The sequence below is a fragment of the Rosa rugosa genome, chromosome 2, assembly GCF_958449725.1.
Source record: "Rosa rugosa chromosome 2, drRosRugo1.1, whole genome shotgun sequence".
Classification (NCBI taxonomy): Eukaryota; Viridiplantae; Streptophyta; class Magnoliopsida; order Rosales; family Rosaceae; genus Rosa; species Rosa rugosa.
The window spans coordinates 64,058,661-64,074,517 of NC_084821.1; the positions used below are offsets into that span (position 1 = coordinate 64,058,661).

Sequence of the window (15,857 nt, forward strand, 5' to 3'; positions counted from 1 at the left end):
TGATAGGGGTTGCTCTTTGGAGTGTATGATATATAAATATAGATTTATAAGAGTAACTACGTTTGACCTAGTTGATCGAATTCGAAACGATAACCAAATTGGCTAGATTTTTTACAACCACCATAAAATATTACAATCTCTCAATCGAGCGGTTGATTTCTCCAAATTCATCTTCCACTTCACGGTTGTTTTAGAATGGACCTCAACAATTTAAATGCAATGTATAAGTCATACAACTTTAGGAGACAAATTAGTATAGGCCAACGTATTTGTAATTAAAAATTGAAATTTTTATCTTATGTCCACACACATCCATCGATGAAATATTTACAAACGTGATGTAAAAAAATAAGCAAGTTTTGCGTTCATCACGCCATCGGTCAACCAAGAAAACATGCAAGTGACTACAGTTGACCAATCCGATCGGGTTTGAAACTATGGTGAAATTGACTAAATTTTTAACCACACTCTTATTTTATTGTAATAATCACATCCAACGGTCAGTTTTCTCATTTTCTTTGAATTGCTATATGTTGCTCTTTGGAGTGTATGATGTATAAATATAGATTTATAAAAAATTAGTGCCTTTAAAAATTTATTTATCAATAAATTAGTATCTATATATAAATAAAGATTTTTTTTGGTACAATATAGAATTATAGATATGTTATCTTTGATTGTATTTGATCATTATCCAATGAATTTCCAAAGCTTGATTAAAAAAAAAAAAAATTGTGTCTTTAAATATTTATTTATACATAAAGCCCGCAAGGCCCGGCCCAAAAAAGCCCGGCCCTGCCCGAAAAAACCCGCAAAGCCCGCTTTATATGGACGGGCTTGGATCCGTCTATTTTTAATAAAGCCCGGCCCGGCCCGCTATTATTTAAAAATATAGCAAGGCCCGGCCCGGCCCGTTGACGACCCCTAGAAAAATTTGTATCCCGACTCTGTTTGGGATATTTCTCAGTCCTCACAGAGACATTAGATTAAGACTCACACAGTAACAATAATTTAAAATAGCTAGTAAAATTGCCTTGCGCCTTCGATCTTACTAGTATCTGAATTCTTTTAATAGAAATTGACGTAAAAGTTTTCCCACCATGGACAATTACTCAATTAGCTTGGACTATTATCTAGTTTCTCTAGCACTTAGTGCTGGCTAAAGCTGGGCTGGGCTGGGCTGGGTATTGGCTAGATAACAATGTCTCTCTTCCCCAATGAAAAAGGCAATTTGAGCCCATGGATTCTGTCAATGCTAACTAGCTAGCTAAGGAAAATCGTGATGGACTCAGCTTCTCTGCTATAATAAGCAGTACTAAGATCTGCTTGGACTTCACTCCCAAGTCCCAAGCTGACACGTCATTTATAAGAGATCCAATGGCCAGAAGTGAAAGGTCTTCAAAACATACCATATACCACACATAGCATCTCTCTCTCTCTCTCCATCTCTCCACGCCTTCTGTAACAGAACAACAGAAGTCCCAACTCCGTCTCCAATCAATTCATTTTCCGACTCAAAGTGAATTGGAGCTGAAATTGGACTCAGGTACCTTCCTTTATGTCGTTAATAAAACGACAAAACATGACCGAGATTGTAGGTCTCAAACATCTTCATTTATTGGAATCTATGGCTGTGTCAAAGATCCAAATTCCTCGATGTCATATATTTGATGATGCCATTTCTGATATGGGCTTTTGTGGCTGCATCTGGAACATGGTAGGTAATGGAGAAAGCTAGAAAGGAGAACGTGAGAATTGGGTTGTCAAAGGCTTATTTGGTGTGGTTGGTGTAAGATTTGTGTTTTGAAGTTTGTTAATTGTCTTCCATTGGATCTCTTGACGTGTCAGCTTGGGAGTGAAGTCTAAGTAGATCCTAGCACTGCTTGTATAGCTGAGAAGCTGAGTCTAAATGGTGATTCTACTGTGACGGGTCAGAGATTGAGCATGTAATATAAAACCTTTCGTTTGGTTTGTTTTTTTTTGGACAAACAAACAAAAAAGCAAAATCAATAATATCATAAGCTTAATTATTGTTTCAAACTTTATGTCGCAGTGACAAATATCTAAAAATTTTATGGGAGCATGAAAAATATTGAACAAGTAAATAACTTGGTAGGATGCTATGGCCAAAGCTAGTGTCTCAAACTCACCTGGGATTTGCATCCTTCAAAGTCCCCCAACCTTTGTGCTTAATATTCTCCTTGATGACATTGCTGGTGTTGCTCGCTCTAGAGTGACCACTAGCACTATGTGCTAGTTTTTTCTTTGTCTCTTTGCTTGGGCCTCTGGCCCCCATTGTACCAAAAAAAAAAAAACTTGGCAGGATGAAAAATATTGAACAAAATAGAGACTAAAAAGCATCAAAATCAAGTAACAATCACATAACAATCCAAGACCTACATTGGACACTTGGTAATAATTTAATTAGAATATTTCCACATTAGAGACTTGTCCAATCATATAGTAATCCAATGACCACATCGAACACTTGGTAATAATCTAATCAAAATATTTTTGATGGCCAATATAATGAATCCAAATCAGATTTATGATAATTAAAACTTGAATTAATGGAGAGACCCATTGGGCAAATACCCGCTTTACCCATATCCACCCGGCAACCAAAAAGGGTAATACCCATGAGACCCATACCGGTCTTAATTTTCGCGGATATTCCCAATACCCACGTATCGGGTAAATGGGTACCCAACTATCCAACTGTTTTCTTTCTTTTTCATTTTTTTTAATTTTTTTTATTAGAAGATGATCAAAGGATTTAACTCCTGAAAGTTTTTCATTATATTATAAAAGATTAAAAAGCTCAGGAGTTCGAGCCCCATCAAGGGTGTGTGTGTTTGGTGGGGTAGTAAGACTTTAGTCTCATATATAAGAGGTCAGGAGTTCGAGTCCCATCAAGGGTGGGAATGGGGTGGGGTTTTTTTTTTTAAAAAAAAAAAAAAAAAAAAAAAAAAAGTAAAAAAAAAGTCGGTGAGCTGTTACCTGTTAGTAAATTATAATTCCAACATTGTATAGGTCATGGGTTCGATTCTCACTGACATATGTAAGGGTGGGGTGGGTTAAGGGTTTTTTTTTTTTTTTTAAAAAAAAAAAATAATAAAAAATAAAAGATTAAAAAGCAAAAATTCAAAAAGAAAAACCTCCCTAAGAAAAGACAAAAACCTATCAGGCCACATCGAGCCCAATTCGTCAGCGCTCACCTGTTCGACTTTCTGTTTGCTGCTCTGGACACCTCCACGTTGTCGCTGCTTGACTAGCACTCGGAGGTTCTGGCCAAGGTCCGGGAAGAGGTCGCCGGAGTTTGGGACCCGGAGTCCGACGAGCTTATCACGGCGGACCAGCTGGCACAGATGAGGTACGCGCGCGCGTTATGCGTGAGGTCGGGAGGTACCGTGCTCCGGCCACCATGTGCCCGCAAACTGCGGCGGTTGACTTTCCGTTGACTTAGATGTACAGACTACAGAGTCCCAAGGGTTATCACTGGTAAGCAATTCGTTCAAGTTCTTCTGCATATCTTCTGAATCTAATTTATTCAAATGTTCTATTGTAAATCTAGTACACAATCCAGTTTGATTACTTTATAAGATGCTATTTGCAATGTTTCGGTTTATCATCTATGGTTTCTGTAAATGCAAGTGGTATGAAGGTGAAAGCCGAAAGAGATGAGTCTTCTTCATACGCAGCTATGCTTGCAGCACAGGATGTTTCTACAAGATGCAAGGTCTTGATCTGCTTGCAATTTGTTCTTTCCTTTTAATATTGTTTGTTGGGATCTTGTCATTAATTCTAGAACTATTTCTTAAGACATGGCTATTGATATAGTGTATCTGTTTTTTCTTTGTTTTTCTTCCCATAATTTGTAGATTTGATAATGCAGGAATTTGGTATTACTACTCTTCAATTTTTCATATTAAGCTGCGGGCAACGGGTGGCAACAAAACTAAGACACCTGGCCCTGGTGCCCAGTCTGCACTCCGTGCTCTTGCTCGTTCTGGAATGAGAATTGGTCGTGTAGGTAACTTTTTATATTTTTAAAATTGATACTTATATTTTCTATACAACTTGTACACGCATTATTTAAAAATTTTACGGAAGCAAAATATTCTTATATAGCTGCAAAAGTATATAACTAATGTCTAGTCTTTTGTGGGTGCAAAATATAGTGGTCAGTTTTTGAGTGTACAGATTGTTGTGAAAGTTCTACTTTCTGTTTAGAACCACATTTGTTGGTGGAGGTTTGTCCTATTAGTTGATGTTTAGACTGTCCTGTTACTTTTCTCCCTACACGTCTGTTTCTTGAGTTATGATAGAATCAGGCTAGGCGATGTAAGTGCAGGTCCAGAAGCTTATATATCAATAGATTTTGAAATCAGTATTCTGAAAGATTATATTGTGGGGAGCAAGAATTGATAAGGTGTTGAGTTCTGCCCGTCTATGAACACCCCGACAATAAATTAAATTGAGCAGCACATGTATCAATCCAAAAAGTAGTGCCTAAAGTTTGTTCGTTGTTAGAAACAGTCAGCAAGCTCATATATTATGCATAAGTTGAGACCTTAACTCGTATTTGCCACTGCAGCAAACCAGGCAACGGCATATGACATGATACATATACAAGGGAAGAATGGTTGTCAGCCCAGCCACAACAAAAGAACTAGACTAATGATGCTCCAATTTGAAGCGCACAACTTTTTTTTTTTTTTTTTTATTTGGCGGATTTTGTGGTGCTCTAATTTAATGACAGTTTTCGAAACATGGTTTCAAGAGAGGCAACACTGAATTCTCACTTCCGGTAGCTTCAACATGCTGAACTCTCACAGCATCTCGGTCTGGACCTTCAGCATACACAAAGCCCACCCCACACCTTTTCACCTTCAATTTAACTAGACACATACGGCCTGCATTGCGATCGAAAGACAATCCGCCTGCATAGAACTGAAAAGAGACTCGAGTGGCATTGGTATAAGGAGTGGACCTCACCTTCCGAAGGGAATCGTACCACGCCACCAAGTGATCTGAGTTGTCGCCATTCCCTTGAATCCCACAGCTCGCAAAATTGCTAAACTGATAGGTATGGCTTTCACCATTTTCGGTTTTGAAAATGGATTCACCTCCACATCCCGCATGTATTGTTTTATGGAAGTCAACAACAACACAGAAAGCTAAGCCCAAAAAGTTTGCATCTTCAGACCAACGTAGAGGAAGCGTGATATCTATCGAACATCCCTCCATTTGATTGCTCACCCATTTTGGAATTTCATTTCCCGAGCATCTAACTTCGTACCTAAGTTCCTGTATATAGACAAAGACATGATTTTGATTATTTATTTTTACTTGTCAAAATTATTTTAACTCGCCAGTCGCCACCAACACCGCGCTGCAGCAGATTATCATCCTCGATCACCTGAAAAACTGGGACCAAGACGTAGTTTGTTGGGCCGTACTCTAGTACCGAGGCCCGAAAGTTGATGGGCTGGGGGACCCGGTATATGAATTGAGAGCAACCCCTATAAATATCATCATTTCAAGAACTTCTTGTATTTACAAACCCAAATTCTGTGCACTTGGTTTACAATTCAAACTTATCAAGTACATATTCTGCACCAGGCAAATAAGCAAGAAACAGAGAAGCAAATTTGCCCCCAGTAGATTTGACCTGCTTGCTTAGTAGTTCACTTGCACACAAATGTGGCTAGAGAAAAATTAAAAACCCCTTCCACCCAATCTCACCGTGCCGCAACCATGGTAAGCAGACCTCCAATCCCAATGTACTCTATTTCAAACCGCTCCGAGTCTCCTTGTACCCAACTCTGTTTCGATAGCTATTGTTGTTGGCTTTCATATCATAAGCTTTTTTTTCCTTTTTCTTTTTTGGCTCTCTGTTCATTTTGAAGTTTGGTTTGTCTTTGAAATGCATCGTTCTGGTCAACTGTTTGAGATGGATTTTTTTTGTTTTTATATTACTACAGATTGGTTACTGTTTTTAATCGGAACAGGTTTTCAATTCAGATGAATCACTGTGTTGGCGATACTATAATTTCGAGTAAAAGATAGAAAACAATTTGACTGATAATAGTGTACTTGGCTCTGGAATCTGGATCCGTTTTAGCGTCCTTTGATTTGATTTTGCACCAACCTGGTGAAATGATTCTACATGTTAGAAATAGTAGGTTGTGCTACAGATAGTGCTAGCTTTGAAATCATCTTTCTATACGGCAGTAATTAGCTTTGATGTGTTCTTGAATGTGGTTTACAGTCGAAGCATAAGAAGACTAGAGAGCCAAAGGAAGAAAATGTTACTCTTTTCCCTCATCTTCTTCAAGCTTTCTTATAACCCTGTCATGGTATCAAATCCAGGTTCGATCTATCGGAGCTCTAGCTGCTTGTGTTTCATGAAGCTTCTCTATCTTGTTGCTTCATATTTTTACATATCAGAGATTGATTCAAGTTTGAGATTGATTCAGATAAGTTCATCTTTCTAGATCTGAAAAATTTGGGGATTTTCATCAAGATATTTGTTGATATTTGTCGCTTCGAAGTCTTGGATTTGTGATTACAGTATACTACTTCCATATTCTTACAAGATTCATAGTGGAAGTTTGAGATTCATAGTGAAGTTGACGACAAAATCGAAACCCTAGCTGTGTTGCAATACCTAGAAGTTCATCCTTATTAGCTCGTATTCATACAATTTTATTTTGTTTCGGCTTTCAATTTTTGTTAGATAAGAATTCACAAAAACTAAAAGTTAGAATTGGCACTACCTACTGCTACTGCTGCACCTGCTACTTTATCTGAAAGTTGTTAGAGCTTGGTTTTGTTACTCATTAAAGTTCATTAGTGGTGAATTTTGGTCTGTGTTGCCTACCATCATGAAAAACAATATTGACTTGAGCAATTGTCTACTGTCCAGTTTCTGCAAGTTGATTCCAGTTTGCTTAGATGACTCTAACTATGTTACATGGAAGTTTTTGTTACAGACAATGTTAAATGGTTGTGGCCTAATGAAATATATCGATGGTTCATTCCCTTGACCTTCACAATACATGATCACGGAAGAAAATGAGATCATATCTGAAATGACAACAGAGTACGTTAGGTGGAAGCAAAACAATATGATGCTCATATGCCTCAAATGCAAACCGATAGTTACTTGTTGCTGCCTGCAAATCCCTCTATATTCACTCCTAGTCTTGCAACCTATGGTGGAATATCACCAAGTGCACAATGCTTGTTTTGCTCAAACTTCAAGAATCTTGCAGCAGCCTGGTTTTCACAACTTTCTGCAACCTATGGTGTTGGTAGTGCTGTGGGCATCTCATCCAAGATGGGACTGCTGTGGTTGCTTTGCAAGAATGTTGAATGTTCAGACTACAAGAAAGAAGGGTTGCTAGACAGACATCAATTATTTGGCATTGAGTTGCTCAGAACATGGAGCTTTAGGAGAACTCAATTTCATATATCTTCTGCTTCATAAGTTTTCAGTAGGTGCTGTGAATTTTAGATACAAACAAAATTCCTGTAGCAGCAACTAGTATCATGACTATCTTTATTCTGGAAGTAATGGTCAGTAGTATTAATTCAATATAGCTGGATTTGGGCTTGGCTTGGTGTTAAAGATTGCAGACTTGGTGTTAATTCTGTTCATATTGAGGTTTGATTTTTCCTTGAAATGCATTGATCTGTGCAAACTTTTTAGACAAATTTTGTGTTTTGATATTGTTAAAGGTTGATTAGTGTGTTGCTGTTTTAATTGGAACAAGTTCAATTCAGATGAATCAATTTCGAGTATAAGATAGAAAATACGTTTGACTGATAATAGTATACTTGGTTCTGAATCAGTTTTACCGCCTTCTGATTTGATTTTGCACCAACCTGGTGAAATAATTTTTAATGTTAGAATAGTAGGTTTTGGTATAGATACTGTGATTTTGTGGTATAGTATTATCATTTTTTGTCATTGAATGGAGCTGGTTCTTCGGTTTGTTTTGTTTTTGAATGTGGTTTACAGTCGAAGCATAAGAAGACTAGGTAGCCAAAGGAAGAGAATGTTACTCTTGGTCCTGCAGTCAGAGACGGAGAACATGTTTTTGGTGTCGCACACGTTTTCGCCTCTTTTGATGACACATTCATTGTAAGAAAATTTATCTTTCTCTAACAATTATATGTCTTTTCAGCGTTATGAATTTGGGTTTTAATATTAAGCTTTTGTTTGTTTTGTAGCATGTGACTGATCTCTCTGGAAGGAAAACTTTGATCCGTATCACTGGTAAGCAATTCGTTTAAGTTCTTCTGCATATCTTCTGAATCTAATTTATTCTAACGTTCTATTGTAAATCTAGTATACTATCAGTTTAAACTGTATGAGATGGTGCTATTTATTGCAATTTAGTATATAATTTAGTATATTAAATGGTGCTATTTATTGCAATTTAGTATATAATTTAGTATATTAAATGGTGCTATTTATTGCACTATTGTTGTAACTTGCACATGACTCCATTGTGTTTAAACCACCAGAATGAGACTTGTTGTTTATTACTTTATAAGATGCTATTTGCAATGTTTCAGTTTGTCATCTATGATTTCTGTAAATGCAGGTGGTATGAAGGTGTATGGGGATGAGTCTTCCCCATACGCAGCTATGCTTGCAGCACAGGATGTTTCTATGAGATGCAAGGTCTTGATCTGCTTGCAATTTGTTCTTTCCTTTTAATATTGTTTATTGGGATCTTGTCATTAATTCTGGAACTATTTCTTAAGACATGGATATTGATATGGTGTATTGAGTTTTTTTCTTTCTTTTTCTTCCCATAATTTGTACATTTGATAATGCAGAAATTGGGTATTACTGCTCTTCATATTAAGTTGTGGGCAACGGGTGGCAACAAAACTAAGACACCTGGCTCTGGTGCCCAGTCTGCACTCCGTGCTCTTGCTTGTTCTGGAATGAGAATTGGTCGTATTGGTAAATTTTCATATTTTTAAAAGTGATACTTATTTTCTATGCATGAGTTGTACATGCATATTTAAAATTTTTACGAAAGCAAAACATTCCTATATAGCTGAAAAGTATATGACTGATGTCTAGGCTTTTGTGGCTACAAAATATAGTGGTCAGTTTCTGAATGTACAGATTGCTGTGAAAGTTTTACTTTCTGTGTAGAACCACATTTGTTGGTGGAGGTTTGTCCTATTAGTTGATGTTTAGACCGTCCGATTGTTTGCTTGTAGGATTTGAAGGTGCTGTGCATGTTTTGTTTGACCTTGCATTTGTAATCTATAATTGATTTTTATTTTCTATGTTTCAGAGGATGCGACTCCAATTCCTGGGTGGTAGAAGAGGAAAAAGGCTGTGAGCTTGCAGGTCATGTCTGGGCAGGACTGTTTGGGTCATGCTGTTGGATTTTGACTCTTAAACTAGCCTCTGCTACTTTCCTGGTTTTGAACTGATATGTAGCTTCTGACTGTTTTGCTAAAAATTTATATTCAGTTTCTTTATGGAGAGATGTGGGACTCCTGTTGAAGTTTTGCTTTGTTATCGATATTAATTTATGTGCTTCCAGGTTTTTGCACTTTATTTGTTTCTCATCAGCAAGCCATGAGATGCATTTGTTTCTCGGTACTAGTTTGTTGCTTGAGTTATGATAGGATGCAGTCTGGGCGACGTAAGTTCAGATCCAGAAGCTTATCAATAGATTTTGAAATCAGGACTCTGAAAGATTATATATTACTGTTCTCTGTTGTGAGGAGCAAGAATTGATAAATGTATTCAGTTCTGCCCCTACATGAACCCCCTGACCTTACATCAGATCTAATTAGAGCATAACCTGTATATATCCAAAAAGTAATGCCTAAACGTTGGTTGTTATAAACAGTCAGCAAGCTCGAAGTGATACATACATTGAGACATGAACTCGTATTTGCCACTGCAGCAAACCAGGCAGCGTCATATGACATGATACATGTACAAGAGTGGTTGTCAGACACATCAAAAGAACTAGACTAATGATGCTCCAGTTTGAAGTGCACCTCTTTTCTCTGTTTTTTTTTTTTTTTTGGGATTTTGTGGCGCTCTAAATTAATTATAGTTTTCGAAACATGGATTCAAAAGTGGTAGCTTTTCGGCCTCGGCCTTGAGCATACACAAAGGCCACCCCACACCTTTTCACCAGATACTCAACCGAGCACTGCTGCTCTTCATGTACATAGAAATGAAAAGAGGCATGGGTGGCATAAGGAGGGGACCTCATCATTAGCAGGGAATTGTACCACGCCACCAGGTGATCTGAGCTGTCGTCCTCATAAAGTAGACAATGGCTCTGATTCTGGCTAATCAGAATTGCATGGTCTTCGCCATTTTCGGTTTCGAGAATGAATTCAGCCGCACAGACCGGATTGCTTGCTTTATGGAAGTCAACAACAACATAGAAAGCTAAACCCAAAAAGTTTGCATCTTCAGACCAATGTAGAGGAAGCTTTATATCTATCGAAGATCCCTCCATTTGATTGCTGACCCATTTTGGAATTTCATTTCCCGGACAACTAACTTCGTACACAAAAAACTGTACATAGACAAAGACATGATTTTGATTATTTATTTTAACTAGTCAAAAAATTAGAAGCAGAGGAGTGCATAGAGTGCTTTTTAGCGCGCAGAGAGAGAGAGAGAGAGAGAGAGACGTACTGGATAGTCATCTGTTGCTCTATTTCTAAGATGTGCATCATCCATTATGTTCCTCCTTGCATTCTCATCCAAACTAACGCAATTATAATAAAATGTATTCAACATGCAAGGACCTCTTTCATCCAAACCTTCTGTAAGTGCAGTCGTGAATCCAGACACTGTCTTCAATCTCTTGCAGCCACTTGCATCTATCAATTGTAGAAGATATGGGAGCTTGGGTAAATATTCAAGGCGCTTGCAATCCTTTACAAATAATACCCTGAGCTGAGATGCTTGACTGATGGTTGAAGGTATGCTCCTAATCATGGTTTCACTCGCATCTAATCGAAATAAGCTGTTTAGGCTAAAGATGCAATCAGGGATTTCTTCTAACATTGTGCAGTCACTGAGGTCTAGCATACTCATCGAAGACCATAAAATGACCAAGGACGGAGGCAAGATGCTGTTTGGGACAGACTCAAAGCTTCTACACCCAGTGTTACCTGGTTCCTTCCGCCCAACTATGTTTTCAATCAAAGAGGGCAGCTCTTTGAATTTCGTTCCTCCTAAATAAAGATGGCACAGACGCTCCATAGGCTCCAAGATCTCAGGGAAGTTTTCGAAGCTAGAGCATCCAATAAGACAAAAGGTCTTAAGCGATTTCAACTTGCAAATGCTGGTTGGGAGACTGACAAACTTTCGGCAACTATTCAGGTCAAGACATTCTAATCCTGAGAGACACTCGATTGACGGGGGCAATCCTTCTATACTTGTCCCGCACAACACAAGAGATGTGAGGGAATACAGCTTCCAAATGCTGTTTGGAAGTTTCTTAATCCCCTCGCACCCATAAAGATTCAATTCAACAAGTTTTTCGTGAGACCAAATTGATGAAGGCAAGTCTTCTATTGCAGTCCAACCTAACTTCAACGAAACCATATTGCAGGGCATATCTGAGAGAACACTAAGATTCGTGCAACTACTCACATTCAACCAAGTAAGCTTGTGAAGATTTTCAAAATAGGAAGGAATTTCAGCCAGCCTTTCACAGCCTTCAAGGTTTATCCTCTCAATGTTTACGCTCATAGAGAGATCTGGAACTTCAACCAGCTGCTTGGAGTGACTGAGATCGATGCGTTTTAAGTTCCTAGGCTTCTGTAACAATTTTAAAGAGAAATGGTAAGAATAACTTGCCTTGAATATATGACTTTTACATATGCTGCATTTGATAATTAATACATACGGGAACTAACTTGGTGGCATACCTGGTCTACATTCCAGAGTCTCTGGAGTTGGCTACCAGGCATAGAAAGCTCAGTAAGATTCTCTGCAGAAAATGTTGATGGCAAATATTTCGAAGTGTATGCAGGCCAGCTGAGATAGATAAGGGAGTCAGGAAGATATTCAAGATCCTGAAGATTAAAGTGCACATTGCAGTCCTTCCTAGGGTAGCAGTAGTAGTGGCCCCTGCGATCTTCACCATTTAACTTTAGAAATTTTAGATTACACATCTTTTTGAAGGCTTGAGGAGTCAAGTTTAGCTTTGAAATCTGAGAGAGGTTTAGGGATATGCTTTGAACTTTTTCAGTCCCCTGACAATTGATGCAAGTATAAATCAGCATATATATAGTCTTACCAAAAAAAGTAGAATTACTCAAACTAATAGCAAATTGTTATCAGATAAGGAGTTTTTCTTTGAAGCTGATGCAATTTTTCTAAACAATGTCGATGAATTAGGCTGTTACCTTATTGTTTTCTAACACATGACAGATGTCCTCCGGGATACACAGCCTACTGCGCTTTCCAGGCTTCGTAGGATGTTGTTCATGCTCAACTGCCCATCCCATTTCTTGTATCACATCATGCATCCACAGGTAACGAGTTTTTTCTTCTTGGCCAGTCCACTCTTTGTCTTTGATTGATATCAGAGACATATCAATGAGAACGTTGATTCCACTATCCGCAAATAATCCACATGCATCTAATTGTTCTTTTGCTCTATATACATCCTCTCCTTTGTGAAAGCACGCGATATAAAGAAATATCTCCCTCTCATTCTCTCCTAATGCATCATAACTTATCCTATACACGTTTTGAAGTTTCTTTTCAGGAAACCTTTTCAACTTTTTCAAGAAACTTTCCCGTTCTTGTGTGCTCTTGCATCGTCGAAATAAGGAACCCCAGATTTTAAGGGCCAAGGGAATTCCAGCAGCATAATCCACCATTCTTAGTAATACGGAATAATCTGCTCTGCAGCTGATTTCTTCGGAATTATTCAAGTGGAAGAGCTGAAGTGCTTCATCACGATCTAGTTCCTCTGCCTTGTATATTTTAACATCATGGTCTGCTCCTTTCTGCAGTTGTTGCATCTCTCTAAGTTGGTGCATATCTCTAGTTGTTATTATGATTCTACTTCCTGGTCCAAATTGAAACTGATCACCAACTAAGACGTCTAATTGGCTTACATTATTTACATCATCAAGAACAACGAGAACCTTTGCACGAGAGAGCCTCTTTTTGATAAAAGTTGATCCTATTGATGGAGTGCTGATCCCTAGACTTTCATCCTTCAATAAATTGCAAAGAAGTTCATTTCGCAAATAGTATAGTCCATGTTTTTCTGCTCTTTCCCTAACATTTGCAAGAAAACATGAAGCTTCATATTGAGATGAGAGTCGGTTGAATACAGCGTCAGCAAGGGTGGTCTTGCCTATACCACCCATGCCCCAAATTCCTACCGTGCGAACACGAACATCTTGTGGAACAATGCATAACAATGACTCAAGTGTCTGGATGCGACTTTCAATTCCAACCAGGCCTGTCAAATTGCTTGAGCATTCTCGATTCAACTTCATCAAAATATCTTTGACGACTAACTCAACTAGTTCGGAATCAAGTCTGGCATAATGACCGAGAACAAAAAATTAATAGTTGAGGTCAGATAGTTGATTAGTCAGAAAGATGAAACAGTTAAGAGTTAAAAAGTTACCCGATGTTGCGTGAATCAAACCCAGCTAGTATAGACACTTTTGTTAAAGCATCCCTCCACTTGAGCACCTTGTGTGGAGTGTTCTTGAAACGTTCTTCATGTTGAACAAATGCATCAGCATAACTCTCGCTCTGGTGTCGTACATGTGATGGATCTACTCTGTAAAAAAGGGGTATAACCAATTGTTGATAGCTTTCCTTGCATACCAAAATATGCGAAAGTTCGTCCAAGCACCAGGTTGAAGAAGCATAGTCTTGTGACAAAATGACCACTGAAAGCTTTGATTCCTCTATTGCTTCGAGAAGGGCAGGTGCAATTTCCTCTCCTCTCACAAGTTCGTAATCTATGTAGGTTTTGATTTTCTTCCGCACTAAAGCGGCATGAAGATGACTGGTAAAAGTATTGCGGGTGTCCTCGCCTCGGAAACTAAGAAAGACATCATACTTAAAGTCATGCGCAGGAGGAGGAGGAGAAGAAGAAGAAGAAGCCATCGAACATGCAAAAACTAATCCAGGAGTCAAAACTAGCAAAAACTTCCTCTGCTATACAATGATGTCCACGATCTAGTCCTTGGAGCAAAGGTACTCCACAATCGCGATGTTTAGCTCTGGAGTTAGGCAAAAAGAAAAAATTTAAGCAAATACAAAATTAATTGTCGGAAGCCTTCGATATACAATATCAATCGACAGTGATGATGAACACTTACATGTGAAACTAATTAAAGCAGACCAAGCAGTGTGGATAAGAATGAATACAGAGATGTAGTTGTGCTGAACTGCTGATCTTATCAATTTTCAGGTTCAGCTTTATGCATGGTTGGATTTGCCAAGATTTTTGAACATCCAGTTTGATAAGAAAAGAATGGGACTAGAATTCTTGGTAGCAGAGATTCTTGGTAAGAACATAAATGTGGCCAAGAATTCTTGATAGCAGAGAGAAAAAGAAGAAATTAATCAAGTAAAGTTCCAAGCACTTTGTTAAAGCATCCTTGGTCCTTCAGTAATATTTTAAAGTAACTAAGAAAAAGGTGATGAAACATCGAGGAAGATGCCCTGCACCATCATATCGACTACTTTAATTAAGGGATGTTAATCAACCTAAAGGTGATTATAGGACTCTGAATGAATTAATAAGGAAAAGAATTGCCGCCTTGTCGGTACAAACGTACAAAGATTTCTTGGTGCGTAGAATTCTTGAACAGATCAAAGATGTGTGGCATTTGCAAAGACTTTGAACTTGCTAGATAAGAAAAGAGTCGTTGGCCGGGACTAGAATTCTTGGTAGCAGAGATAAAAAGAAGAAATCAACGAGAAATTTCGAAGCAGTTTCGTCAAAATATCTTTCAGTACTTGAGATTCAGATTAAAGATAAAGTGAGTAATGATAGATAACAGACCCAACTCATGCATCACCTTCAACTTTCCAAGCTTGACTAACTAAAGTCTCTTCTTACGTACAAAGAACTCCCCAGACACCAACTAGTAGAGCGCTCTACTAGTTGGTGTCTGGGGAGTTCTTTGTACGTAAGAAGAGATTCATGATAGTATTTCAGGACGTTCTCTATATGCTTATTGTAAACAGGGGTTTAGGCTCAATGTCCCCTCCTGTATTCGACAGTTTCATTAATTAAGGCTTGAGGGCAGCTGCACCAGCCATTTATTCAAAAAAATAAATAAATAAATAAAATAAAATAAAAGAACTCCCCAGAGAAAGTTGTTGTTATAATTAGACTTGTTTATGTAAACAAGGGCTGTATTTATTCGATATACATATGCTGAAATTGCATCGAAAAGCAAAATATAGTTGAGCTGCCTAATGAAATGTTTCCCAACTTTTGCATCATCTTTTGGATTCAGATCCTCTGAAATGAGCAAGTTATGAAGTTCATAAAATCTCACTTCAAACCAGATCCTCATCTTAGAACTTACCATGCTTAGACTAATAAGTCAAGTCTGTTATTTCTATCTGAGGAACTTTCACATAACCCGAGTATACGAAAATACAATCATATATGCAAGTAATTCCTACGGTGTAGTCAATGTAGGATATTATATTGTTGGGAGAAGAGTCTATTTGGGATGAAAATATATTCTAATGAGTTGGAATGTGGAATATATCCTACAATATTTTTCATTTGTATTCCCATTTAGAATGAGAATATATTCTAATTAGTAGGAATGTAGGA

General features: G+C 37.9%; 1 protein-coding gene and 1 pseudogene across 1 annotated transcript; one reads left to right on the plus strand and one right to left on the minus strand.

Annotated features, from left to right (window-relative positions):
* The first annotated feature begins 1,627 nt into the window (after positions 1-1,627).
* On the plus strand, positions 1,628-9,597 carry LOC133731272 (small ribosomal subunit protein uS11y-like; annotated as a pseudogene).
* A 258-nt stretch (positions 9,598-9,855) lies between these two features.
* Positions 9,856-14,907, minus strand: LOC133729277 (disease resistance-like protein DSC1). Its single transcript, XM_062156776.1, has 6 exons — positions 14,380-14,907; positions 13,674-14,280; positions 12,430-13,582; positions 11,950-12,276; positions 10,706-11,839; positions 9,856-10,583 (listed from the first exon to the last, which is right to left on the minus strand). The coding sequence occupies exons 2-6, from the start codon at positions 14,162-14,164 to the stop codon at positions 10,104-10,106; spliced, it is 3,585 nt and encodes a 1,194-aa protein (XP_062012760.1). The 5' UTR covers positions 14,165-14,280; positions 14,380-14,907; the 3' UTR covers positions 9,856-10,103.
* Positions 14,908-15,857: the final 950 nt, after the last annotated feature.

Coding starts and splice junctions, on each gene's coding strand:
- LOC133729277 (XM_062156776.1), bottom strand. CDS start 14,164: ATGGCTTCTTCTTCTTCTTCTCCTCCTCCTCCTGCGCATGACTTTAAG. Junction 13,583..13,673: donor TTTGATTCACGCAACATCGG/GTAACTTTTTAA, acceptor TCATTATGCCAG/ACTTGATTCCGAACTAGTTG. Junction 12,277..12,429: donor ATGTGTTAGAAAACAATAAG/GTAACAGCCTAA, acceptor ATCAATTGTCAG/GGGACTGAAAAAGTTCAAAG.